Here is a 25,889-nt window from a genome sequence, read left to right as displayed (position 1 = left end):
TCGTGTTATTGTTTTCGTAATGACGGTAGAAATAAGCATATTAAATTAGCTTCGTGCCATGATTAAGTATTCCTAAGTTTCTTAACTTAAATAAGAAGAATTCATATCCTTCTGAATTTGTGATAAAATTTTGGCCTAGCAATTTCGACACGGCCGTGATAACCTTGAAAACGATTCCGGTAGTGGAAGGCCTATTTCTGCAGTTACTGCAGATAATGTTGAAAACAAGTGATTCTTGCCGATCGGTGAATCAAGGAGTGGGAGATAGTTAGAGCTGTTGAAATCAATGAAAGGAATATATGTTCATACATTCGGTGATGTTTAAGGTGAGCCTGCTTTGAATGCCCCTAATGATGAGCAACGGCACGGCGAAGCGAAAAGATATTATGTCGGAAATAGTGAACTGTTTTGAAACCTACATCAATCCAAAAAGCAATCAAAAGTCAATGCAATGGAATCAACGTCGAAATTACACCAAGGAAATTTAAGGTGCAGTCGTCTGCAGGCAAGACAATGGCAAACATTTTTTGGTATGTAGAAGAGATTTTGATGATACACTAATCTGCCTAAAAACACAACTATGAATGTTAAATATTATGCAGGCCTACTTGGTCAACTCCGTGAAAAAATTAAGGAAAATCGAAAAGGCAAACTTAGCAAAGGTATTTTCATTTTGCATGATATTGCCACGGTCCATACTGCCTTTACGGTGGCGTCAACTCTGACGAAAAATGGCTTTACAGAGATATCTCTTCTTATAATATCCACTTATGTTATAGGGTTAAATTACTAAATTTTAATAAAAAGTATAACCTGGATTTATTCAGGATGAGCTCCAACTTAAGGAACTTTTCAACGGTCACCATCATGTCATCATATTGTGATGTTAAGAATGAATGAATTAGTCATGGCTACTTTACCTGCTCAAGATTCTATTACTGCTGACATTTTTATGCATCCCTATGATAGGTATTCTTATTTATTTAATATTATAGGCGGCACTGCATTGTAATGGGCAGGGCGTATCAATTCCCATCAGCTGATCGTCTCGTCCCTTATTTTCATAAAACAAGTTTTTTTTACTTAGTAAGATACCTTTGATATGGGTAGAACCGCCTGTATGTCGTCCTTCTCAATATCCAAGCGCGTGTTGACCCGATGCTCGTGAGGAATCTCTTCCGTAGTCGAAGTCCCACTCGATGACGACGACACCTTGGCAGACCAGCTGATACGAGCAGTTCCTCGGCCTGACTCGCCTTCTGAACCTTCTGTGTCACCTTCACCCTCGGCTCCAACTTCAACCAGCCAAGTCAAAATTTCTTCCCACCCTGGACCACCGGCACCGCTGGTTTCTTCATAATCGCTATAATTTATTTTTTTAAATTAGTTTTGTTACTATATAAGCCTGCTATTACAGACACCACTACGTTGCATAGAGAGGCGCGGCGTGTTTTAACTCATCGCGTACCGAGTAGCGCCCGTTCCCTGCTGCTGCTGTCAATATTCTGAAGCTGTCCCAATATACCCGATAAGTCATTCTTATCGCCTTATATTGGGACGCGTGAATTGCAATTTCTATACAAACTTCTATCGCTGGTAAGCTATACGTCGTCCCATTGACAGACAGCGTGTAAGGATACCTCACCTTGAGTTACCGCCGATAAGTTAATTGGGGCAGAAAAGTCAACGATAGTTACGATTTTTATCTCAAGTAGGCAACAACCGGAGATAGACTGAATATTGGCAACGGCCGTTAATGACAAAATCCACACAACCTCATTTGATTTCTGGTTATATTTTGTTATTAAGAAGTGCTATTTCCCTTTGAACTTATAGTGAAATGAAGGCGAATAGATAGGTATAGCTTTGAAAAAACAATATAATACTCCAAACCACTATTCGATATTTGCGCGCCAAAGTAGCAGTGCTGGCCATGCGCCATAGTGAGTTTTGTTAGAAATAAAAATATTTGAATCGATCAACCATTGGTGAATGACGCGTCGTGCTGCAGTATTCCTCGGCATACCCGAGACGTTTCGGTTTATTCTTGTCAAAATAATAGTTAGTGCTATAAGAACTTAATATAATTATTGAAATAAGAGCAAAAATCATTTGTCCACGAATAATTTTTTCTATGTTACGCCGTACCTTATCGTCTGTGAGCGCTGGCCCTAATACTTCAATCCTTTCCATTCTAATATAAATTTATGTAAAAATTTAAAAAGCGTTTACACCTTCCTTAAAGGCCGGCAACGCTCCTGTGATTCCTCTGGTGTTGCAAGAGAATATGGGCAGCCATGACCACTTAACACCATGTGACCCGTACGCTCGTTTGTCCTCGTATTCCATAAAAAAACTGCAAGCATGAATATTCATCTTAGATCGTAATATTATAAAAGAGATAAGATTTGTTTATATGTGGTAAACGGAAAAGGTGTTAATAGCATATATGACTTTCTTAATGTCACCACAGATTGGGAATGAAGCGACCGCTCTGAGGCTATTTAATTCATAATAATTCATTAATAATGTAGCTCGCTGAGTTCTTTGGGCTCATCATTCTCTGGTGTGAAACATACATTTTCGAATGGGTGATAGTTTTTGACGTTCAATAAGTGAGTCACTTTTACGAGTATTAGCTTCATACGTATGTTAGTCTATAACGGAATCTTTGAACATGATTTTGACCCCCTTCAAAACGTCGGATTAACCCGAAATTTGGCATTCTTATTAAGGAACGACGACACTTCAGTATAACAAAATAAATCTAAAAAAATACGCTTAGAAAATCCCATTAAAAATTTAAAATAAATCTTAATAAATTTGAAATAAAAAAAGTGTAAGAAAAAATGATTTTATTGTAAAAAAAGCGTGGGGTGCTTTTCAGGATATTATCAAAATAACCCTTCTACTCAAATCTGTTCATAAAATATTTATAACTATTGATACCATGCACCCCGCGCTTTATTTATGGTAAAATAATTTTTTCTTACACTATTTTTAATTCAAATTTATTAAGATTTATTTTCAATATTTTAGCGTATTTTTTTTAGATTTTTTAAAAGTATTATTTATTTATAATAGATTAGAGGTCCATATGAGAATCGATCATTGGTAGCCGTCGTAGACAATGTTGGTTTTCTTATATATGATGCTAAAGAGAACAAAGTGTTTCGTATTTAACTTCTACACTATAAAATGTTACTGAATGAAATTAAAATGACCAAGTATATTGTTATATGGACTTTCTTCTTCTTCACAGTCGTTCCCTCATTGCTGAGGATCGTTCGTCTACAGCTTTCCTCCATCTGTTTCGGTCTGTCGCATGGTGGAGTGCGATGCTGATGGGTTGGTTAGTCTGCTCGGATATTTGATCAGACCAGCGTAGTGGGCTCCGGCCACTTGGTCTCTTCCCCTCAATTTTCCCGGTTATATGGACTTAAGAGGACTCAATAGATCATTAAACGAAATTTGTTTCGTTTTAATAAACTTAATAAAAACAATTTGTTGTATGAAGTACATGATATGAAAAAAAATAACTAAAGTAGATAATCTTATAAATCGTACTACACACTGAAGCAGGTTTTAAAATTCACAGTATTTTTAATAGGTGAAAAAAAAATCTGAATGTGACTGTTTCAATTTCTTATGTCGAACTAGCTCCATACTGGATTATTAAAATTTTCGTAATTTTATAAGAAATTTAATTTTTTGGATTCTAAATCAGTATTATTTGATTAAAATCAATTCTAATATTTTTTAAGAAAACAAATAGTACAAAAGTCACCATTTAACTGCGTTCGATTGCTTTATGAATTGCATTTTGTTTTACCTTCTGAATTATCTTAATTATCAGCTTATTCCACTAGATCTATAAATGTGATGCGACTTTGGTCTCCACAGCCCCTGGGCGACTTCGCTGGAAAAGCTGTTGAGCTACAAGCCAAAACACGTAAATGTATTTTCCTTCTTTCGAGAAAAAAGCGTGTTAAATATCGCTTAAATAATATACAAAAAAGGTATGACACTAACAATGATAACAATGATTCAAGTTGAAATTATATAATGAATGAGTTTTTAAACAAAATTCCCTATCAATAAATGAAGTGACTCTTTCGTTAGTTAATCGCTATCACCGAAAGGTCCGTCAGTCCGCGCGGTGACCATGGGTTACGTAATCAATTTATTAATTTCCCTATCAATTTTCAATTGTTAATATTTATTTCTCTTCATTTATGATCGCCAAATATTACATCCTCGAGTATCTTTAGTATCCCAGCCATGTTGCATATATGCTGTTGATGACAAAGATTAAATGACAATTAGAAGAAACTTGAATTTTTTTACTTTTTTAGTCGTTACAATTGAGTAGCAAACTAAACTTTTGAAGTCTTTACAATTGAGTAGCAAACTAAAATAGTTGTTGTATATAGACCTCTGTCTTACAATCAAGCTGGCATCGCTTAGCTAGTGTTAATTATTGCTTTGTAAAACATTAAACGCTTTTCCAAATAGGCACGTTGCCAATGTATATTCTGCCAAAAATGGTGTGCTAAATGCATAAATGTGTTCTTTCAGAAAACAAGTGTTTGAGGCACGGCTTGTAATAGCTTGATGGCCGGTTTCACTACATCTCTGATATGATGGTAGAACGTACATATTGAGAGGAATCTCTACCCTGGCACCACTTCCCCAAAAAGGTTACTGATGGTAAAGACCCTGTTCTGGATATTGACAAATTATTGTAACATAACCGAAAAACACGATAGCTTGATTGCTTAAAAGGCGTATTAAAAGTCAGGGTTCACACGTTTTAAAAAATAACGAAGACTCTGGTAGAGCAAATCTCTTTAAGCACCGCTTTCATATTCTGGTGAAGGAAGGGGGGGGGGTGTTTGTTGATGGCCTCCGGTCCTCGACACTAACCTATGAACATAGCGGCGCTAGGCAGCTACTTCACGCCGGTATTCTGGGCACAGGGCATCTTCTGAGGATGCCCCGTGAGTTTTTTTTTGTTTTTTATCTCAGCCATTGTTTTTGGTTATTAATACACAAACATATCTAAGTGATCCGACAGCCTGGGACTAGATTATGATTATTTTATAGCAATAGCAATGACAGTACAATATTGTATATTTCATTAAATCACTTAAAAAATTAAATCGCTTCTTCTCTCTCAGAGCAGTATTTGTTTCCGAAGCGGTAGTAGTACCTAGTATATTAGAAATGACATCAAAAATAATTGTAAAGGAATCAATTTCGAGAAAATAAATGCCTTTTATGCCTTTTTACAACGTATTTCAAATTAATATTATTAACGTTTATAATTAGGTACATGTATTTTCAAAAGCGAGAACCAGTAATTGTTTTTATGTAGGTTAGGCCTAAGATTTATTATGATTGTAAAACTGTTGGTTCTCCAAATAAATTATACACAAACGAAGACAGGATATTCAAGTGTTTAAAAAACAATAAATTCACTTAAGTTGAAAAGTTTGAAGCCACAATTCTAATGCTGCTATTAAACGAACAAAAGGTTTTCTCTTTATGTCTCCTCTGGGAAATTCTCTGAGATATGCCTCACTTTGTACTTCTCTTACACTGGGAACTTAAAGTGGTTTTTCTTTGAGTAATTTGTCCTCACTTATATTAATTTTGAATTGAAATCGTTGTATTACAATTTTAAGAGGATTCAAACCAAATATACTATTTCGCGAGCGGCTCAGAGCAATCGACTGTAGTTATAATATGGTGTATTACGTTGTTTTTTATTAACAATTATTTGGATGCACGGACGACTAAAAAAAGAAGTACTCCGTGTCACCTGACAAAAAAATTGTCTAACTGGTATCCCCCGATACCGCACACACACCAGCATAAAGGTACTTGCTAATATCACGGCGCTGAGTCCTTCTTTTATTACTCGTCCGTGTTTGGATGTTTAAAATAATGCTACTTTATTCCCTAGATATGATATAAGAAATTAAAATAGAGTGACATATAGAAATTGTTTTCATCATGAAAAAATACTCAAAATTTTAAATATCCGGCTTCAGGTTTCAGTACATTTTATTTAAATTAGTTTATTAATACGCTTTTATTAGCTTCATACGTATGTTAGTATTTAACGGAATCTTTGGATATGACCCCCTTCAAAACGTCGGATTAACTCGAAATTTGGCATTCTTATTAAGGACCGATGACAATTTAGGAAAACAAAAAAAGAGAAAAGTAAATAATAGTTTAAAAAATCCCACAAAAAAATTTAAAATAGATCTTAATAAATTTGAATTAAAATAGTGTAAGAAAAAATGATTTTATCAAAATAACCCTTCTACTGTTCTAACAACTATCTGTTCATAAAATATTTATAACTATTGATACCATGCACTCCGCGCATTTTTTACAATAAAATAATTTTTTCTTACTCTATTTTTAATTCAAATTTATAAGATTTATTTTCTATTTTTTGTGGGATTTTCTATAAAAGAGTATTTTTTTTAGTTTTTAACTATTATTATTTTTTTCTCATCGAACTTACTTACTTTCTTCATCGAACCAAAATAAAAGTTTTTGTTTAATGTCCTATTAGCCAGGCCTCTTAATGTGTTTAATTTCGTTGTTTTAAACATGTTGCAAGTATAGGTATTGAGTAGAATATTATGTAGGCTATTTGAGTAAAAGGTTGGACAAAACCGAATAAAAACTATTCTTAAACCGATTCACGATGGAAATAACCGTTGCTATCCGGTATATAGACCAAAATGAACTATGATCTGATATAACCAAAAACCGTAAAATTCTGGTAATAAGAAGAACAAACCCAAAAATTCTCTAAATTTTAACGTTTACCGCTTTGATTTCTTTTCGATTTTCAACCCATGCCAAGCCATTCAATTATTACATAATTTCAATTAATTACTAAATTTGTACCACATAATACATTGTAAAGGCTCATTAGACATTTCATCTTCAAGTCCCAGCCTGAGTAGTGGTACGATATCATCAGGGTTGTATTGTACCACGTTACGCCTGCTTAATTGGGCGGGATAGCCACTTAGTTTCTAGCAAATTCACTTATGTGCCTATGAACATACATCATATTATCAAGCATACATTGAGAAGCAACAGTCAAGATGTTAATTTCTTTCAATGATTATTTAAGTGACGTTTATTCCTATACTAAAAATGAATGTTAAAACATAAAAAGCTTACGAGTCGAGACCACTATCGTCCCGTAGAGGCTGCTCTAGACGTGTCGCCGTGACGGTGGCTGACCGGGGCTTCATCTCCGCCGTGACAGCCCAGTGTGAGTTCGCCGCTGTCACGCTTACAAGCCGCAAACCAGACTTCACTTTCAACCTATAATTAATGAAAATTTAAACTATAGTTCACTAATTAAACAGTGTTGTGGTGATGTTATAATCTATATATTAATACATAAATTGGAAACGTAGAATCACTTTAAAAAAAATGCGCGAAAAGAAAAACGTTTATATAAATAAACATTAAATACATTAAATCAATTAAATTAAATGTTACACACACTATTGGTTGAATGAAATACAACATACACACACATATATTATAAAGGTCTTCGACAAATAAAGCCTTTGAAAGTTCAAAATTAATAATTTAATGAATTATGGTTGAATTTCTATTTTAGGGCGACCACTAGTATTAACTGTCTGTAAAATATCATATTATGTCAATAAATTAGCGATACATAAAAAATTTAAGTATTAAATACAATATTATTTTAGTAATGAACATAAATTTTATATAATTGAAAGGGTATTAAAAGTACATACTCGTATTATGAAAGGTTTTCAATGAGATACAATAATTATTCCCAAAAATTATATTATACACCAGAAATGAATAACTGAAATCCAATTGAAAACTGTTTTACTGAACATTTGTAATTAGGTTACTGTTATAACATAATATATGTTTACAAATATATTGTTCTTTTGTGTATGTGCATTGTACAAAGTATTTTTTTAAAAGCACTATCTCGCAACTCTTTAAGCTTTGGATAATGTTTTATTAAAAAAATCTTTGAATAGTCCGACCTAGGTTTACTTTCTATTAGATTGTGGTTGTGGCTGACTGAAAGGCTTGGTATAACCCATGAAAAAGACGGTCAGTGGGTTAAAAAGGGGGTTTCGTAACCCATGCCCCATCCAAAGTCCCGTTCCAAATATAAAAAAATAAAGGAATTTCTATTGGATGGTAAAACTTATATGGAGCAATGTGTTCAAAAGATAGACACTTAATTTGTGTAGTGTACTACACAGCCCTAGTTTTTTATTTGTACGTTCGTATCAACTGACCTCTTTCTACGAGTCAAGCTGTTCAAGTAGATCTTCGTTGCCGCAGAAATACGAGGCCCTTTTACTCGCTCTGTTTAGTTCAGTAACGCGATTACTTTAGCTGAAAATATCCTTGTGGGGTGGAAATAATGCTAGTTTTATTAATTATTGTGTTAACTAAGTACATTTAATCAATAAATTATATAAAAAGGGGCTCGCTGAGTTTCTCTGCCTTATTGTTTTCAGCTCTGAGACATATATTTTCGAAATAGTGGATTATAATCCTCATTCTAACATAAAATACTTATAAGCGATAAACAAATCGAAAAATAATGGTTGGATGTATTCCCAATAAAAGTTTATTATGTTTCTTATTAGTATTTAAATATATAAAATACATAGAAAGCTTCTATGTAATGAAATCTCTCTGACTGAATTATTTGTATTACGCATATATAGGTATTTCTGAGTAAAAAAATATAAGTTCCGGATAAGTAATCACCAACTTATCATTATATAGTAAAACCTTCTTCGAAACACGCTACATCCTTATGGTAGAAGTATTATTCCGATCGGTTCAGTAAATTTCGCATTATAACCGAACAAAAAACCCGGCTCTATATTTAACTGTATATATTGATATCAAAAAGGTATTTATTTTATATTCCTAGTGGATATTGTGTGTTATGTGGATGGTTGTATATATGTACTTATGGGAGACACACTTATGTCAAGGGGTTTTCGTGGTGACAGCAATTTGCGTGTCAACGTCGAACGATCGATGAGAGCTCTTCGCCCACACGGCTCTCTAATAACGTGGCTCCGAACCTTGATTGATTATCATTGGTTTGTGAATTTATTTACAAAACACTTAGGTATGTATTTATTTATTACGTTCTTTGGCTTGGACCTTGAGCGGTGTTATTGAACGCGTAGATATCAATTATACGTCTTAGTAAAATCTTGGAGTATGTGCCTTAAATTCAGTCACCTTTCAGGATATTGCGCCGATACATAATGAGATTTTAGTATCCCAGCTATTTCATATATGATTATCTATAAGACTGTTGCTTCTTTTGGGAAATAATTGAAAAGTAAAAATTATCTGCTAACGATAGCAATTTATCTGAATTTTGGATATAACAATCGGACATAGTTGGGTCTTTCGTGGTAGGATATCACTTTAACCACATAAAAGGTTCATAAACTTGGGTGGAAATGTGCAATTCGTAGTTATGGCTCTTATATTATTTGTGAACAGTAAGTAATTCATTTCTCCTTTGGAATTTATTTTTTAATATGAAACGCTTCAGGGGTCGAACCTGAATCCTCTTGCTCGACAGGGATACATATATTCCACTCGATAAAAGGCTTCGCAAATATTGTAACAAGTTTCCTAAATGGAAGGTGATAATGATGGAATGATAATAATGCAAGATGGACCGACAATCTGGTCAAGATCGCCGGAATACGTTGGATGAGAGCAGGCCTTTGTCCAGCAGTGGACAGTGTCTTCCGGCTGATGATGGTGATGATGATGATCCGAAATTAATAAAAGAAATTACAGTAAAAGTCTACTGACCTTATAACAACATGGCCGATTGAATGACTGGCGTCGCGTCTTACGACAAATGGAATGTGCATTCGGAAATGTGGATACAGTGGTGCACGCGGAAGCAGCAAAGCAGTATCACCAGCGTGGGCCTCCCTGTATCCTGCACGAGCGCCAACCAGAGTCACAGTACCCAATGGCCAAGCCGGCTGCACAGACACTTTCCCACATATTCCATCACCGCTCTCCGGGTTATTAGCCTCTGCCGCACTGTAGGCCAATTTAACAGTCCTCGGTGGTCTTTTTCCCTTCCCATCGTTAGGCCACCAGGCTGCTGGCACAGTTAACTCAGCGAGACACGCGCCTTCCTCTCCTTCTGGACCACAGGTTGCCGTTAGCGTCTTCGTTCCAAGATTCGCGTGAAGAGTAATGCACACTCTTCGCGATCTAGTAGCCGTCCTTCGAGCACCTCCTTCCCCGCCGGTATGGAACAGCACTCTTAGCACTGGTGCATCACGAGGTAGCTCTCGGAACACCAGATGCGCGGATACATCTAGCCTGTGTGCAGTCGCATCTTGGAGTTCCAGTAACGTGGCGTTTCTGCGAGGTGGTTCCAAAGGGTCTGGTACTGCATACCGAGCGGGAACAGTTTGCTTCGTAGAAAACGGTCCGTATGTTGCTCTGACTGACGCCGGCGCAGATCCTTGTAGCACCGTGAACCGGTCAAGGGAAAGGAGCGCTCCTGGCAGTGCAGTACCCATAGGCTCCGGCGGAGGACCAGCGCCGTTCCATCTCGCCGTGTGCTTTAGAAAAAATCCACTATCTTTATTCTCGAAATGGACTTCTACTGCACAAGCGGAACCTGTTGACAAAATATATAATGAAAACAATGAAAATTTATTGAAGTAGGCGTTATTTTGTGGAAATCCATAATTATCCAAATTTTTTGAGTTTTCTTTGGTGTTAATTCCGCCAATATTTATCTTTAAGCAATTCAACACGTGTTTAGCCTCTATACGAGGCATCCTCAGGAGAGAGACGTGTCAAATTGTTTAAAGACAAATATTGGCGGAATCAACACTAAAGAAAACTCAAAACATTTGGACGAAAACAATGAAACAAAATGTTTGTGTCATCAATGTCAAGCACTGCACAAAAATGAATACGTTTATTTTTTGGTTGACAAGAGATAAAAGAGCACTAAAATGTTGGCACGATTCCAACTGCAAATAGTATAATGTGGCGCAACATTGAGCTTTTCAATGTTTACAAACATTGAAGCGTAATAAAAATATTTCAACTATAATTCAAACATTTTATAATTAAGTTGCGGTTGTGGGCTTTTATTTCGTTGGACTTAATTAATGTACAATTTCATTGAAATGAACTTTTATTTGCAAGAACATTGTACATACTATTATTGATAATCCAATATGTTTCGTCATTTGACATGCAAAATATGTTATAAAATTGGCTAAGTACCAACACACTACTGTTATAATGAAACATGTCGGATTTCACAATGCAATCATTAATATTTATAAAATTTTAATTTAAAGATATTATAATAGAAGTCGTAGATACATTTATTATAATATTTTAATATAAGTAAACCATGTTAGAACTATGTTATAGACAAAATAATAGGCGTAGGTGACTAAACTTTTACCAGTGGGAGGCTCCTTTGCACAGGAAGCCGGCTAGATTATGGGTACCACAACGGCACCTATTTCTGCCGTGAAGCAGTAATGTGTAAACATTACTGTGTTTCGGTCTGAAGGGCGCCGTCGCTAGTGAAATTACTGGGCAAATGAGACTTAACACCTTATGTCTCAAGGTGACGAGCGCAATTGTAGTGCCGCTCAGTATTTTTGGGTTTTTCAAGAATCCTGAGTGGCACTGAATTGTAATGGGTAGGGCGTATCAATTACCATCAGCTGAACGTCCTACTCGTCTCGCCCCTTATTTTTATAAAAAAAAAAACAATGACAAAATATAGTTCGACGAATATTTTGTATTCATGTATTATAAGTCATATGACGTAAGCTAAGACAAATCCTGGCCTTAATTGAAGAAACAGCTGAATATATTTTGTTTAATATCACGCCGACAGCGAGCTTCTCGCCTCGTTTATTGTGAGGATTTGTGTCACATTCTCAAAGTACCGCGATGAATTCTGATGCGTACAGTTTGCTGTCGCAAGAATTCACGACAGACGTAGTTTAATAATTTTTCACTGGGTTTGTATTCATTAATTAAAAAATGGTTTACAATGTAAGATATACCTACATATTTTATATCTTAGAGCTTTCTTCTATGCTAAAAGGCAAAACGGGGCCATACAAAGTCAAAGTTCCTTATTTGCTAGAAACGAAAAGAAATTGCCCATGTTTCGTTTTGGCAGACATCGAAATATAAAAGTAGTTTTGTTTTTATATAATTAATAATATTAATTAATACTTGGCCCATTTAATTTGGTTAACATAAAGTTGTACTTAACTAAATTACAATGTCATATTTTTTTTAAATATCATGGTGTTTGTTCTTTCGGAGACCTAGCTGAAGTTATGAAGTTTTTACTATGGGGCGGTAGGGGAAAAGGCTGAAAGTGAACTATCACAATGCGAGCGACATTATTTACACCATGAGGTTTGTCGCCAGCTCTGTAGTATAGAGTGAAGTGTTAACTGTATTCAAAATATTAACTCTATTTTTATTATATTATCTATTTTCTGTGTTTTATATCGATAAAGAAAATTATTTATGTATTTTAAACTATGAGGTATACAAAATACATAATTGTCATGGCAGGTCCTACTACAATAACATATTTGGTGCCACTGATGAAGACGCCAGCCAGTAGTCGAATTTGCATGCACTCTTCACGCACGAACCATAGATTATAAATGATAAATTAAATCTGTTGATTTATTTATTGGAGAAACAACAGGTTCTGTTTATAACTATTTAAGAAACAACTAAACAAAATTTTACTGTTGCCTAAATATTTCTTACAGTAATATTTTATTAATAAAAAAAAATATAAAAATAGTAGTATATATTATTTACAAAATACGATCAAAATTTTAGGTTTATGAATTCAGATAGTTTCTGCAGTCAGCTTAAACATTTTATTTTTTCAAAATCTATTACTGAAGTACATAATTTTTAATCCATAAGTTGTATTGTTTAAAATTACAATATGCACCTATGTTTGCTTTATATCGAGAAATCGATTCTAACTCGTTTAAAGTAAGAAATCCAATAAGAAACTAAACAACAGTTGATAAAAATACAGAAGATATTCAATTTTGAATGATATTGTTATGTTATGCATATTTAAACAATCGTAAAACCTTAGCTATCAGTGGGGCCCTTCGTTGCAAATGCCAGCTACATGCATGCATAGGAGGTGATGTGATTGTCGACTTATGAAGCAAAAACAAAAGAATAAGACTTTTTCATTTTTTGTACGTTTAGATAGACTGTGAAAACGTCGAAAAAATTGAAGTTGACTGTTAACCTCTATTTTGAGCAATACACGCATACTAACGCAAAGTGTCATACAAATCACCAGTCACACTAAAGTAATACCTGGCCTGTTTTCATTGGTTGTCTAGCAGCAAGAGGCTCTATCTAGAGGTTTAAATTATTAAATCTATACCTATTACGGATGGTAATAACTAATTAATAATAATTCCGACGGGGGTTGCCCCGTTCACGGCAAGAAATGCGTTTTAATTAATAATTACGTGGTGTATCCCATCCGTCAATGGCTGACAAAAAACGCGTGATTATTATATAAACTCGTTTTGGTTCTGGTTTTTTTTATGATAATAACGTACGAAAAGAGCAAGACGTTTAGCTGATGATAATCGATACGCCCTGGTCATAACAATGCAGTGCCGCAGGATTCTTGAAAAATCCAAAAGCTCTGAGCGGCACTACAATTGCGTTCGCCACCTTGAGATTTAAGATGTTTAGTCTCATTTGCCCAGTAATTTCACTAGCTACGGCGCCCTTCAGACAGAAACACAATAATGCTGACACATTTACTGCTTCACGGCAGAAATAGGCGCCGTTGTGGTACCTATAATCTAGCAGGCATCCTGTGCAAAGGAACCTCCCACTGGTATATAAATTAAAAGTTAAGAGTTAGTGACTGCTAATAGCGCGGGTAAATATTACTTATATGTAAGGAAACAACAATAGAACCCCAACCGTTGTCAAGAGGACAGAGCACGTATAATAAAAAGGTTGAGCACGTGACGTACTTAAGGAGAAAATGAAATTTACCGCAGTTTTCCAAACTGTTGTTGTGAGAGTATGTTGCAACTGGCTGATAATAACCAATATAATATTATCATTTGGAGAGGGTGGCTAGGCTAGGGTGGTTCAGAACACACCATAATGTTTTCAAACTAAAAAAAAATCTATACCTTAAATAAATTAATTAATGAGCCGTACTCGCTTTTGACGCCAGGCGTGCAACCTAAATGTCGCGTGCAGACCTATTTTCAGCGTTAAATTAAAATTATAAATAATGGAGATAGAGTTCAGAGGGTTAGGAGTTTTTTTTTTAAATTTCCTCCTCTTTCAGAATCTTTTTTTGAAATTTCATAAATATTAATAGTTTATTAAATATTGGCAAAAAACAAAATACCATTTTTTTTCAACTTTAATTGTTTATAACTTTTGCAATTTTTTATGAGCTAATCCACGCTTTTGGGACATTTTTCTAGGCGTCATTCCGGATCCAATGAGCTATCGCACATAATTAACTAGACTATTCGCCACTGCCGCAGTATCTTCTTGACGCGAGTATTACAAACAGCATTAGGGTAGGGGGGAAGTCACCAAGGATGGTGTTACGCTTATGCATTAGTGGGCCGCAATCGCAAAGGAGATGAAGAGGCATTTAACGAATATCATACAGCTGATTAGTAGGTAATGTTTTAATATGGAACTAGCTTAAATCCAGGAGTTATTTGAAGTTTAAAAATGTTTGGTACCCTTTGGAAACTTGTCTATTCCTAATAATTATGACTCTACTTATTCCGAAGAAAACAAAAACGGTGTTTGCTTAAAACGACATGATATTAAGTGAAAACTTAATCGAGAGACAATGATAATCTATACATATAAATAAAATTGGAGTGTCTGTTTGTAGTATTGAAATTACCATTTTTACTACATGTATATGAATATATATACGGTACATACACCAAAATAACATTTTTACAATTTTTGTCGGTTTGTCTGTCTGTCTGTCTGTTTGTTCCGGCTAATCTCCGAAATGGCTGGACCGATTCTGACGGGACTTTTATTGGAAGGTAGTTGATGTAACTTAAGCTACGTTTATTTTAGAAAAATTCTTTCATTTTAGAAAAATAAAGCAATGTTGCATGTCCAAGAAACGGTCTAACTCTAAAAATAATTTATGTGGCAAAACAACGTTTGCCAGCTCATAAGAAATATAAATATGCTATTAACGAGCGTAACATACAGTATTATTGGTTAAGTGTAATGGTTGAGTGTCATTCAATAACTGTTTATGACAACACGACAGAAGTACAGAAGAATCTTGTAATTTACAATAATTATTATCAGGGACTTGTGATGTATGTCCTCAGGTAAAGGGGGATATCACATGATAATACTTTTACAGTGTCACTTCCAAAATAAATATCTTGAATATAGTTATCACTTATTGATTACCTTACTCACTACCTATATTCTAACCCCCTTATTCATAATGGTCCGCTAACTTTAAACAGCCGCTTAGGAGTGTTTTTTCTCATTCTTACTTAGGTCAATAGAAGAAGACAGAGTGAGAATTAGCAATGCTTTAAGTTAGCAGACTATTATAAATAAGGGGGTAGTAGTATATTGTGCAACTCGTGCGACAAGTTGCACATACTATTTTGTATTACAAATGCGACAATTTATGTCCAGGGTCCAGGGGCAAAGCCACAGCAAATCAAAAATATCAAAACCCCCTGTTTTGATATTCAATAATATCAGAACGGGGGGTTTTGATATATTTGACTGGACAGTTTTGATATTTCGATTGTGTTTTTTTGTGTTATCATTTTATTTATTTTTTCAATTTTATCTAAATTTGCGTATGCCAAGTACAATTTGCGTGCGACAAGTAAACTTATCGCACTAAAACAACAGTTTAATTTAAGAAAAAAAAAACTCACGTGCAATTTTAAAATGGGCAAACGGTTCTTTTTCAACTGTAATAGCATGCTCCAATATAGGTACTACTTTTCCCGCATGAGTAATACTAAAGCAATTTAGCAACACGTGTTTAAAGATTTTTTGCCAATTTGGAAATAAAATTTGGATTACGATTTTATCCGTGTTGACCGCCACATCATATAAATATTTTGCTCACATTCCACTTCACTACTACGGGGAGATTCATTGACTGTGTGTTAGAAAATTATGTCACTGTGCGCACATATTTTTTTATGAAAATAAGGCACGAGACGATTAGGACGTAGAGAATAAATATGAAAAACCTACATTTAAACAATTTTTTTTGCAAATGTGCAGTAGAAGTAGAGTTTCATTAACTCGATAATGAATAAATAAGTGATTAGTAACAACGCAACAACTTGTAACAACATGAAAACACCTTTGAAATATGAAGGAAAATCGATAGCGACCACTCCCATTGTTAGTATTGTTGACAATTATGATATTACCTTACACGGTTGAAACATAATTGTTACACTTATTAGGAAACTTGAGACGCGTACCTACCTTAATAAGTGCTCTAGTATTTTGAATTTTTAACCGACTTCAAAAAGGAGGAGGTTCTCAATTCGATTTGTATTTTTATGTGTGTACACCGATTACGCCGAGATTACTGAACCGATTTACGTGATTCTTCTTTAGTTTGATGTGGAATAGTTGCCATTTGGTGCCATAAAAGTTCATGTAGTTTTGCCCAGTAGCTTTCATTAACGTTTGTCGACGCCAGATTTCCTATCGTCGACTGGATTGAATTTAATTTTATTATTATATCGAGCCATACATCTAAACTCTTCCAATAACTCAAATATTACTTCGTTTACCTACTCTGTCAATCATACCTCTTAATTATAATATTATAATATATATTAGCCCGTGTCCCGATAAGCGGGTCTTCTATTTTTCCGATCACCGACTTAAAACCTATCAACATCTGGTAGCACATACAAATAATAGTATTTTATTAATATGAAAGATATTTATAATGTGCTATATGTATTGAGTAATAAATATTACCATATTTATATTTGAAGTTGTTAATAAATTACACTGGTTATTTTTGTTCTAAGTGATTGCGCTCGCTTCAAGCTAACTATACAGGCTTGTTACATAGCCAAGCGTGACTGCTTAAAAACATTCAATACACACAATAACCCATAAAATAAAATAATCACCGCCTATTTCAAAATCTAATTACGTGTGTCTTATTTAACAAAATATTAACTTAATATCGCTAAAACTATGACTTTAAATGTTCAACAAAGATCCTCTCAGCCAAGGATAAATGGAAAATACCCTTGCCCTGTAAAGTGTAAAGGTCAGGCAGATAAAGATGGGTATTGGGTAGCAGTTACGCCGACTTTATCTTGGATTAGTCATGAGGCACTTATTATACTCTTTGTGCCTTGCCCCGCCACGGCCGACCTATCTCCTTCATCGGTTTATCGATTATTGGACGATGTGCGACATGAGAGCTTTAGGGCGAATTCCTCGTTTTACATTTGAGATGCATTTATATGATGAATATGGATGTTTGTTTCCGAGTCATAGATGTTTAAAAGTATTTATGTATGTTAAAGTAAGTATATTGTATTAAATATATCGTTGTCTTATAACCCATAACACAGGCTATATATGCTTAACTTGGGGCAAGATAATTTGTGTAAAAAAAGTGTGTCAATATTATATTATTCGATTTTTTCACGACTGAGTGGGTAACTTATCTAAACATCCCGTCCCGAGACCCTCAGGAAAAAGGATATCTAGTGTTATGATCCTGTTCTATCCCCCCATTTAAGATATTGTGTGATCGAACGGTCGATTCTTGAAGTTGAGTGTAACCCCCTAACTTCTGGGACTATACAAATTTAATTTACACCAAACTTTCTGGACAATGCGGTATTCTAACCCACGCCTCTCGAGTTACAGCCCAGCGCTCTTACCCAGTAAGCCAATTAATTAAATTAAATGAATTATTTATTGCGTCGAATACAGTATACATTATAGATCTTAAATTTATTGTAGTGTCTTCTATTCGGCTAATTTAAATTAGCATGCAAAAAGTTTACTTAAAATTTAAAAAATTAACACTATATTTTTTTTTGTCGATTAACTACACTGGCCTGCAAAAGTAAGTATCACACTTTTCAAATTATTTTTTTTTCTTAACTATAGAAGGTAGAGATTTAAGATTAAAAAAGTTTTGCTGCAAATTTTATAGGCTTTAATTCTTAGAAACTAAAATTATACATTAGTAACATTTTTAACTTAAAAAAGATAAAACAATGAAAATAGACATTTTTAGTTTTTAGAAGCAACAGTCAAGATTTTAATTTCTTTGAATTTTGCTCTCAATGATTCTTTAGGACCTAGGTTATAAATAGCGCGAATAGCCCTCTTCTGCAGTACAAATATTGTATTAATATCGGCAGCGTTGCCCCATAGCAATATACTATAGGACATAATACTATGGAAATAACTTAAGTATACTACACTGGCCTGCAAAAGTAAGTATCACACTTTTCCAATTATTTTTTTTTCTTAACTATAGAAGGTAGAGATTTAAGATTAAAAACTTAGAAACTTAAATTATACATTAGTAACATTTTTAACTTAAAAAAGATAAAACAATGAAAATAGACATTTTTAGTTTAGTGTAAAAAAATTCAACTAAAATGTATTACATGTTATTTAATTTTTAATAACTGGTATTGCCTTCTCGAGCTCGAGCCGATGTTGAGGAATATTCTCCCATTCTTCTACCAGGGCCTGCTTTAGTGCCCTGAGGGTAATAGGTGGTGGTCTGCGATTTCTGACTAGCTTCCCAAGCTCATCCCAGGCGTGTTCAATCGGGTTGAGATCAGGACTTCTTGATGGCCAAGCCATCACGCTGATACTGACCTCCTGAATATACTATTGTACGATATGATCCGTGTGTGGCCAGGCATTATCATGCATCAGCATCGATCCATCACCCATATCTGCTAAATACGGCCCTGCATACTCATTGAGAATCTCTTGAGCATATCTTTGCCCAGTGAGGGTGCTATTTTCTATGGCTACTAGCTCTGTGCGACCTTCTGAAGATATGCCAGCCCATACATATACACTGCCTCCACCGTATTGGACTCTCTCTGAGATGCAGGCTTGAAGGTATCGCTCACCAGGTCGCCTGTAAACACTTCGCCTTCCATCAGAAGTGTAAAGGGAGAATCGAGACTCATCTGCAAACAAAATTCTTGACCATTCTTCTTCATCCCACTGCATGTGTTCACGGGCGTATCGCAGTCTCGCTACTCGATGCTGTCTCTCGAGTTTTGGGCCACTCGCTGGTCTTCGGGGTTTCAAATTTGCTTCAGCAAGTCTTCTTCTCACTGTACTGTCACTAATGTAGTCCCTCCGGGTCTGAAGTAGCTGTTGCTGGACTTCAACTGCATTTTGGTGGCGATTTCTTAACACAGTGGAAATAATATAACGATCTTCTCGGGCACTGGTACACCTGGGTCTGCCATTACAAGGTCTCCTCAGATGGTGTCCAGTCTCTTCGTACCTTCACTTTACCTTCTGGACCGTTCGTACCGTCACACCCACCATTCTTGCAGTGCGACGCATACTGATGCCTAGTTCCAGAAAAGCCATGATCCTAGCACATTCTTCAACTGAAAGAGGCATGATAAATAAATGTTATGTGCTTTTTAGCATAAATTTTTAAAACAAGACCCATCGATATTGAAAAAAATTTAAAACAGAAAGAAAAATGTGAATGGTAAAATTGGAATTCGGAAACGTCCACTTTGAAAAAGGAATGGTTTTGTTTTTGAAGTTTTTTTTCAGCCAATTCTTAAAAGAAGGTTACCAACTATAAAGTTTTTATGTACAAAATTAAATTCTCTTTGGAGTCCTTTTTATTTCGAAACTATATCTTGTGAACTTAAAACGTTATGCCAATTTTAAAAGTGTGATACTTACTTTTGAAGGCCAGTGTATTTAAACAGGAGTGCAGTAAATCGTTTCTGTGGTAAGTTTATTTCTAGAGGTAGATAGTTAAATAATTTTATACACATTGCTTGGTTAGGTATAATGTTGTTCTGGGACAGTGGCTATAAACCAGTCAATCCGGTAATCTGGTGGGACGAGGATTCAATTCAATGGCAGTTTTAAACAAATGATTATTTTATTTTACTAATTTACACGTAGTGTCACGCAGAATCAGTGTAAAAGATTTTGAGGGTTCGAAATATTATCCATATCAATAACGAAAGATACCGATGGCGTCTTTGAAACACCTCACAAGGTGTAAAGTGTTTTCAATTTCATTTAAATATGGCCATTGTATTGAACGTAACTTGAATATAAAATGAAACGCAACAATAAAAATTTAGGAAAGAAAAAGCGACCAGATTAATATTCAAACTGAAATAGCTTTCTGTAATGATATATGATTCAACAAAACCGGAAAACCAAGGTAGAAGAACGGGATTAAATGTTATAGCTAGCTTACCCTTCTGTGTCGCGCCGCAAGGGGCGCTTCTAAATAAATTGTATATTTTCAATTTGAGTAACGCAAGGACTGTTTTTATTTTATATAGACTTGTATTACGCATCGTCGCAGGAATTTTTCATTTGAAACTGTGACAGCATTTTCGGATATCTTTGTCTAGGCTTCATAAGATACATAATAGCTTTAAGGGTAAATAAATTTATAATAAAGTCCCAGCCACTGTCAGGCATTATCTATAAATAAAATTAAATGTTTTATTAAATCCTACTAATCCACAGCTGAATATCTAAGTGATCCGATAGCCAGAATTTAGATTATGATTATTTTATAGCAATAGCAATCACAGTACAATATTGTATATTTTATTAAAAAGAGCGCAAAAAAGAATGCTGGGAGAGTTACTTGCGCCGCTTCTTCACTCTCAGAGCGCCATTTGTTTCCGATGCAGTAACACATGGCGTATCGTAATATCTAGTATATTAGAAATAACATCAAAAAGTATTGTAAAGGAATAAATTTTGAGAAAATAAATGCCTTTTAGAATACCTGAGTGACTCTAAATATATTAAATGTTAAGCATTGGATACCCAAGTATCCTTTCAAGTGACGTCATGAATAATTTTTGAAATATCAGGTTAATTGTAATGCAATGAAGTATTCTTTAACTCCATGAATTTAAGAAGTTTTGTTACGTTGAATAGGATTTGGTCCCTATTTTTTAGACTATAATTTTATTGCGCCAAACAATAATTAATTTTGCTCAAATAAAAGCTACCTGTGTTAATCCTTATGGAATAGCCATCTTCTAATGCCAGTTCCTTGAATTAGGTCAAGCCGTTTCGGCAGCACTCGAAACATACAGTCGTACACAATCTTTTTTAATATGATTATCAGGTTATAGTAATTAATATATGCGTTTACCGAAAAGCTTTTATAATATCATAACAAACACTTCAATTTCGTTTAAATGTAAAACAATTGATACATAAAGAAATTATGGTTTTCATCTGCATACATTGTCATAGAGGATAACAAAAATTTTAATTGTCCCCAAAAGCAGCTCTCTAAATTTTCCAACATTATGCTGTTCCATACTTCACTGAAGAGGTACTTCTGTGAAGCTTCGCAACGCAGTGAGGGCGTGTACAGAATTTCCTCAACACGGTAATAAAATTTTAGCCCCTTGTAAACATGAGATATTCATAGCGTTGTAAAATATATGAACACAGAAAAATAGGCCACGAACACGGAACAGGTGGATGTGTGATTTATTTTGTTACAAACAGACATACATGTAAGAAAAAGGCAGTTTAAGAAAGTTTAATAATTATTGTATACATATTTTTTATTACTGATGTGTTTTTAGAATTACTACCTTAATTAATGTAAACTCCTTCTTATGAAAAAATAGAGCAGTATTGCCGATAGCATGTGCTCTTTCCCACAATGCCTCTTTTAAGGTAGTTCGTACTCCGTCGTACGTCGTGATGTAATGGTATTATTTTTATAAAATTTTTCATCTAGATATACGGAAAATGACTTTTGTCTATCCTGTAAGCCATTTTGAATTAATCCCTGTTATAACTATTCCGTCGTTGAACGGGCTTATATTTTATTTTGTTGTAATGAAATTTTATTCGCGTTACAAACTTACCAGCTTTTCGTTTATCATAAGGTCAGTTTTGTTAATGCTTCTCATTTACTTAATTAATATATTTTTCCAACCAGGATCTCATAAGCATTTCAGAATTCGAAAATTCAAGTTAGTTTTAAAAGTAAATACTGCTTTATTAAATACATTCGCTGATACAATTTTGGAGCCATTTCGAAAAGAAAATATAACTCAATAACAGAATTAAATATGTAATTTCAAAAGTTAAAACAGAAACAATATTGCATTGAGGCGATAGGATACTGAAAACATACTTATATATACATTTTGATAAAATATATCCTACGCTTGTTTTATGTCCCTAAACTTGTCTACAAAATTCCAGGATGATCTGTTAGCGGCCGTTTTCAATAACGTATCTCTAGTTACGGATACATTGCTGTCACCGTTGAATGACAAAATCTTATCTATCCATAGTTATGTCCAACATAGTTATAGTCCAATGCTTTATGTCGATAGGTTATTGAAATGTAAGTAAGCGTAAAAGGATAGATTTGTCTACCTCTATTAAGTTAAACTAAGGATAGATAAGTTATTGATAACGGCCGTAAGTAGTTTAAAGAAAGCGTAACAAGTAAACTTACATACGCATATAAAATATTAGTTAGAATTAGAATAGATATACATACTAGTATTAAAATGTTGGCCTAAGTAGACTTTAATCTGAATACAATTCGCACTATCACCTAATTGTCCCGATGGCGAAGCAAAATCTATATCCCAGTGTGCTAATTAGCTTGGCTAAGTAGATTAGGGTCAATTACTAATGGAAGCCGTTTCACGAACGATTACACAATACCGGTGCCAACTAATCGGTCCATCCATTTCCTAGACAAATCGCCCCTTCACAATCTGGAGTACCCCGTCCGTCTGGGAGTAAATCCGTCTAAGTAGAGACGCCATACAAGTAACATGAACGGTGCCTTTCTTAAGTACTCTACGCTTCAAGATAACAACGAATATATGCACAACTGTACTTTTCTTTATATTCAACAACATTTAACCATATACAAGCTACAGTCGCATGAATTGTTATGGCATTTTCCGAGTTGCCTATTTTTGTTTATTGAAAAAAACTGTGTTTGTGTTTGAATTGATAATACGAAATAAATACAAGTGCAAAAGAAATATTTTTATTCTTTATTTATAAGGTGATAACATTTATGGCATATATAATTATAAAGTAACATTGCACACAGCATTTGCCCTGTACTTTCTCCGGGGCGTAAAAAGAATAGGGGAGTCCCAGGCCCATGGGTGTCGTAGGAGGCGACTAAGGGCTTTTTAGAAGTGGGAGAGTCACGCTGCCGTCTTATGACGTCAGCACAATCGGGCCAGACTCGTCCGGGTTAATTACCACACTCGCACAGAATACCGGCGTGAAGTAGCGGCCTAGTGCCGCTATGTTTCGCATAGGTTAGTGTCGAGGACCGGAGGCCATCCCTTCCCCCCCCCACACAAATTATGAGAGCGGTCCGTAAAAAGATATTACCCCAGGAGGGTACCAGCTCTACCAGAGCCGGAGAATCCCTCCCCGAGCACTCTCGCTCGGGCCGCCCTTCGTATTCTGGGGTGGGCACTGAACCGCGCATGACCGAGGACAAACGAGGCAGTAACACCACGGCACCCCGCTCCACGCTCAACGTGGACTTTTGCAATATCAGGGGAATTCACTCCAATTTAATCGCCGTCCACCACCACCTTGAGACGGCGCAGCCGGCCTTGTGTTTCCTTACGGAGACGCAGATATCTCGACCTAGCGATACGTCATATTTAACGTACCCCGGGTACAAAATTGAGCACAACTTTTTGCCTCATGCCGGGGTATGTGTGTACGTTAGGGAGGATATCTGCTGTCGCCGTCTCGGCAATTTTGAGGGTAGGGACCTATCTACTCTCTGGCTCCGCGTAGATTTAGACGACCGCGTCCGTATCTATGCGTGTGTCTACAGGTCCCATAGTGGTAACGCAGAAACCGATCATCTCATGGGCTGCGTTCAAGCTGCAATTGACGTCGTGCTTGCACAGATCCCCTCCGCTGAAATCGTGGTCTTGGGTGATTTCAACGGGCACAATGCCGAATGGCTTGGATCACGTACCACAGACTACGCAGGGCGATCTGTGCATAATTTTGCATTGGCGTATGGTCTGTCCCAATTGGTTGAGTCGCCAACGCGGCTCCCGGATGTGGATAGCCACATGCCGTCCTTATTAGATCTTCTGCTGACTACACATCCCGATGGTTACCAGGTCTTTGTCGACGCCCCTCTTGGAACGTCCGACCATTGCCTGGTCCGGAGTGTAGTGCCTATCCGACGCCAACGTCGCAGACCACCAGCGACCCGCCGCGTTTGGCACTACAAGTCAGCAGATTGGGATAGGATGCGTTCCTTTTTTGCATCCTACCCTTGGGGCAGGGTTTGTTTCCCTTCGGATGATCCTAGTGCCTGCGCCGTTGCAGTAGCCGATGTGATACTGCAGGGCATGGATATTTTTATACCAAGCTCTGTAGTACCGATCGGTGGCAGATCACAGCCCTGGTTCGATGCGTCAGTTAAAGCAGCATCTGACTGCAAAAAACAGGCGTATCGAACTTGGGTTGCGGCGCTGGGCACAAAGGATCCGAACTGCAAAGTTCTTAAGAGGAAATATAACCGTGCCTCCAGATTTTTTAAGCGGCAAATCGCCCGTGCGAAGTCTAAGCACGTCGTCAAAATCGGCGAGCAGCTTTCCAGTTACCCGACCGGAACACGCAAGTTCTGGTCATTGTCGAAAGCTGCTCTTGGTAACTTCAACCAGCCGTCCATGCCGCCGTTGCACATGAGGAATGACACCCTGGCCCATACGGCAAAAGAGAAAGCCGAGCTCCTGTGCGCTCTTTTCGCCTCCAACTCGACTCTTGACGACAACGGAAAAACACCGCCGACCATCCGGCGGTGTCAGAGCTCTATGCCTGAAGTACAGTTCAGACAGAAAACTGTTAGGCGAGCTCTGTTTTCGTTGGACGTCAGGAAGTCGAGCGGGCCGGATGGCATTTCTCCAATCGTGCTTAGAACGTGTGCCCCTGAGTTGACGCCGGTGCTAACGCGTTTATTCCGGCACTCTTATTCCAAAGGCGTAGTCCCTGACTCATGGAAGTCAGCCCTTGTCCATCCGATCCAAAAAAAAGGAGACAGTTCGGATCCGGCGAACTACAGGCCTATTGCTATCACCTCCCTGCTCTCCAAAATCATGGAGAGTATAATTAGCCACCAGCTTTTAGTATACCTAGAGGGTCACCAGTTGATCAACGACCGACAGTACGGGTTTCGCCATGGACGGTCGGCAGGTGATCTTCTGGTATACCTAACACATAGATGGGCGGCGGCTATTGAAAGCAAGGGGGAAGGCCTGGCAGTTAGCCTGGATATAGCGAAGGCCTTTGATCGTGTATGGCACAAGGCGCTCCTCTCAAAACTTCCATCATTTGGGCTTCCCGAGAGCTTGTGCAAGTGGACCTCCAGCTTCCTCACTGGGCGTAGCATACAGGTCGTTGTCGACGGATATTGCTCGAACCCGAAGCCCGTGAATGCTGGAGTGCCCCAA

The 25,889-nt window shown here is 36.3% G+C and overlaps 2 protein-coding genes across 2 annotated transcripts in view; both read right to left on the bottom strand.

Annotated features, from left to right (window-relative positions):
- Nucleotides 1–25,889, bottom strand: part of LOC126966553 (troponin C-like) — a 208,543-nt gene that overhangs the window by 80,860 nt on the left and 101,794 nt on the right. The gene's annotated exons all lie outside the window — the stretch shown is intronic.
- LOC126966474 (transmembrane protein 132E) overlaps nt 1–25,889 on the bottom strand; it is a 138,659-nt gene that overhangs the window by 23,428 nt on the left and 89,342 nt on the right. Inside the window, exons 2-4 of the mRNA XM_050810545.1 lie at nt 9,898–10,729; nt 7,216–7,362; nt 1,096–1,363 (exon numbers count right to left, since the gene is read on the bottom strand). Coding sequence (XP_050666502.1) covers nt 1,096–1,363; nt 7,216–7,362; nt 9,898–10,729 — 1,247 coding nt within the window. The remainder of the gene's footprint in view (nt 1–1,095; nt 1,364–7,215; nt 7,363–9,897; nt 10,730–25,889) is intronic.

The sequence above is a fragment of the Leptidea sinapis genome, chromosome 10, assembly GCF_905404315.1.
Source record: "Leptidea sinapis chromosome 10, ilLepSina1.1, whole genome shotgun sequence".
In the NCBI taxonomy this organism is placed as follows: domain Eukaryota; kingdom Metazoa; phylum Arthropoda; class Insecta; order Lepidoptera; family Pieridae; genus Leptidea; species Leptidea sinapis.
The sequence above is the reverse complement of the archived record's forward strand: the minus strand, read 5'-3'. Positions and strand labels throughout refer to the sequence as shown.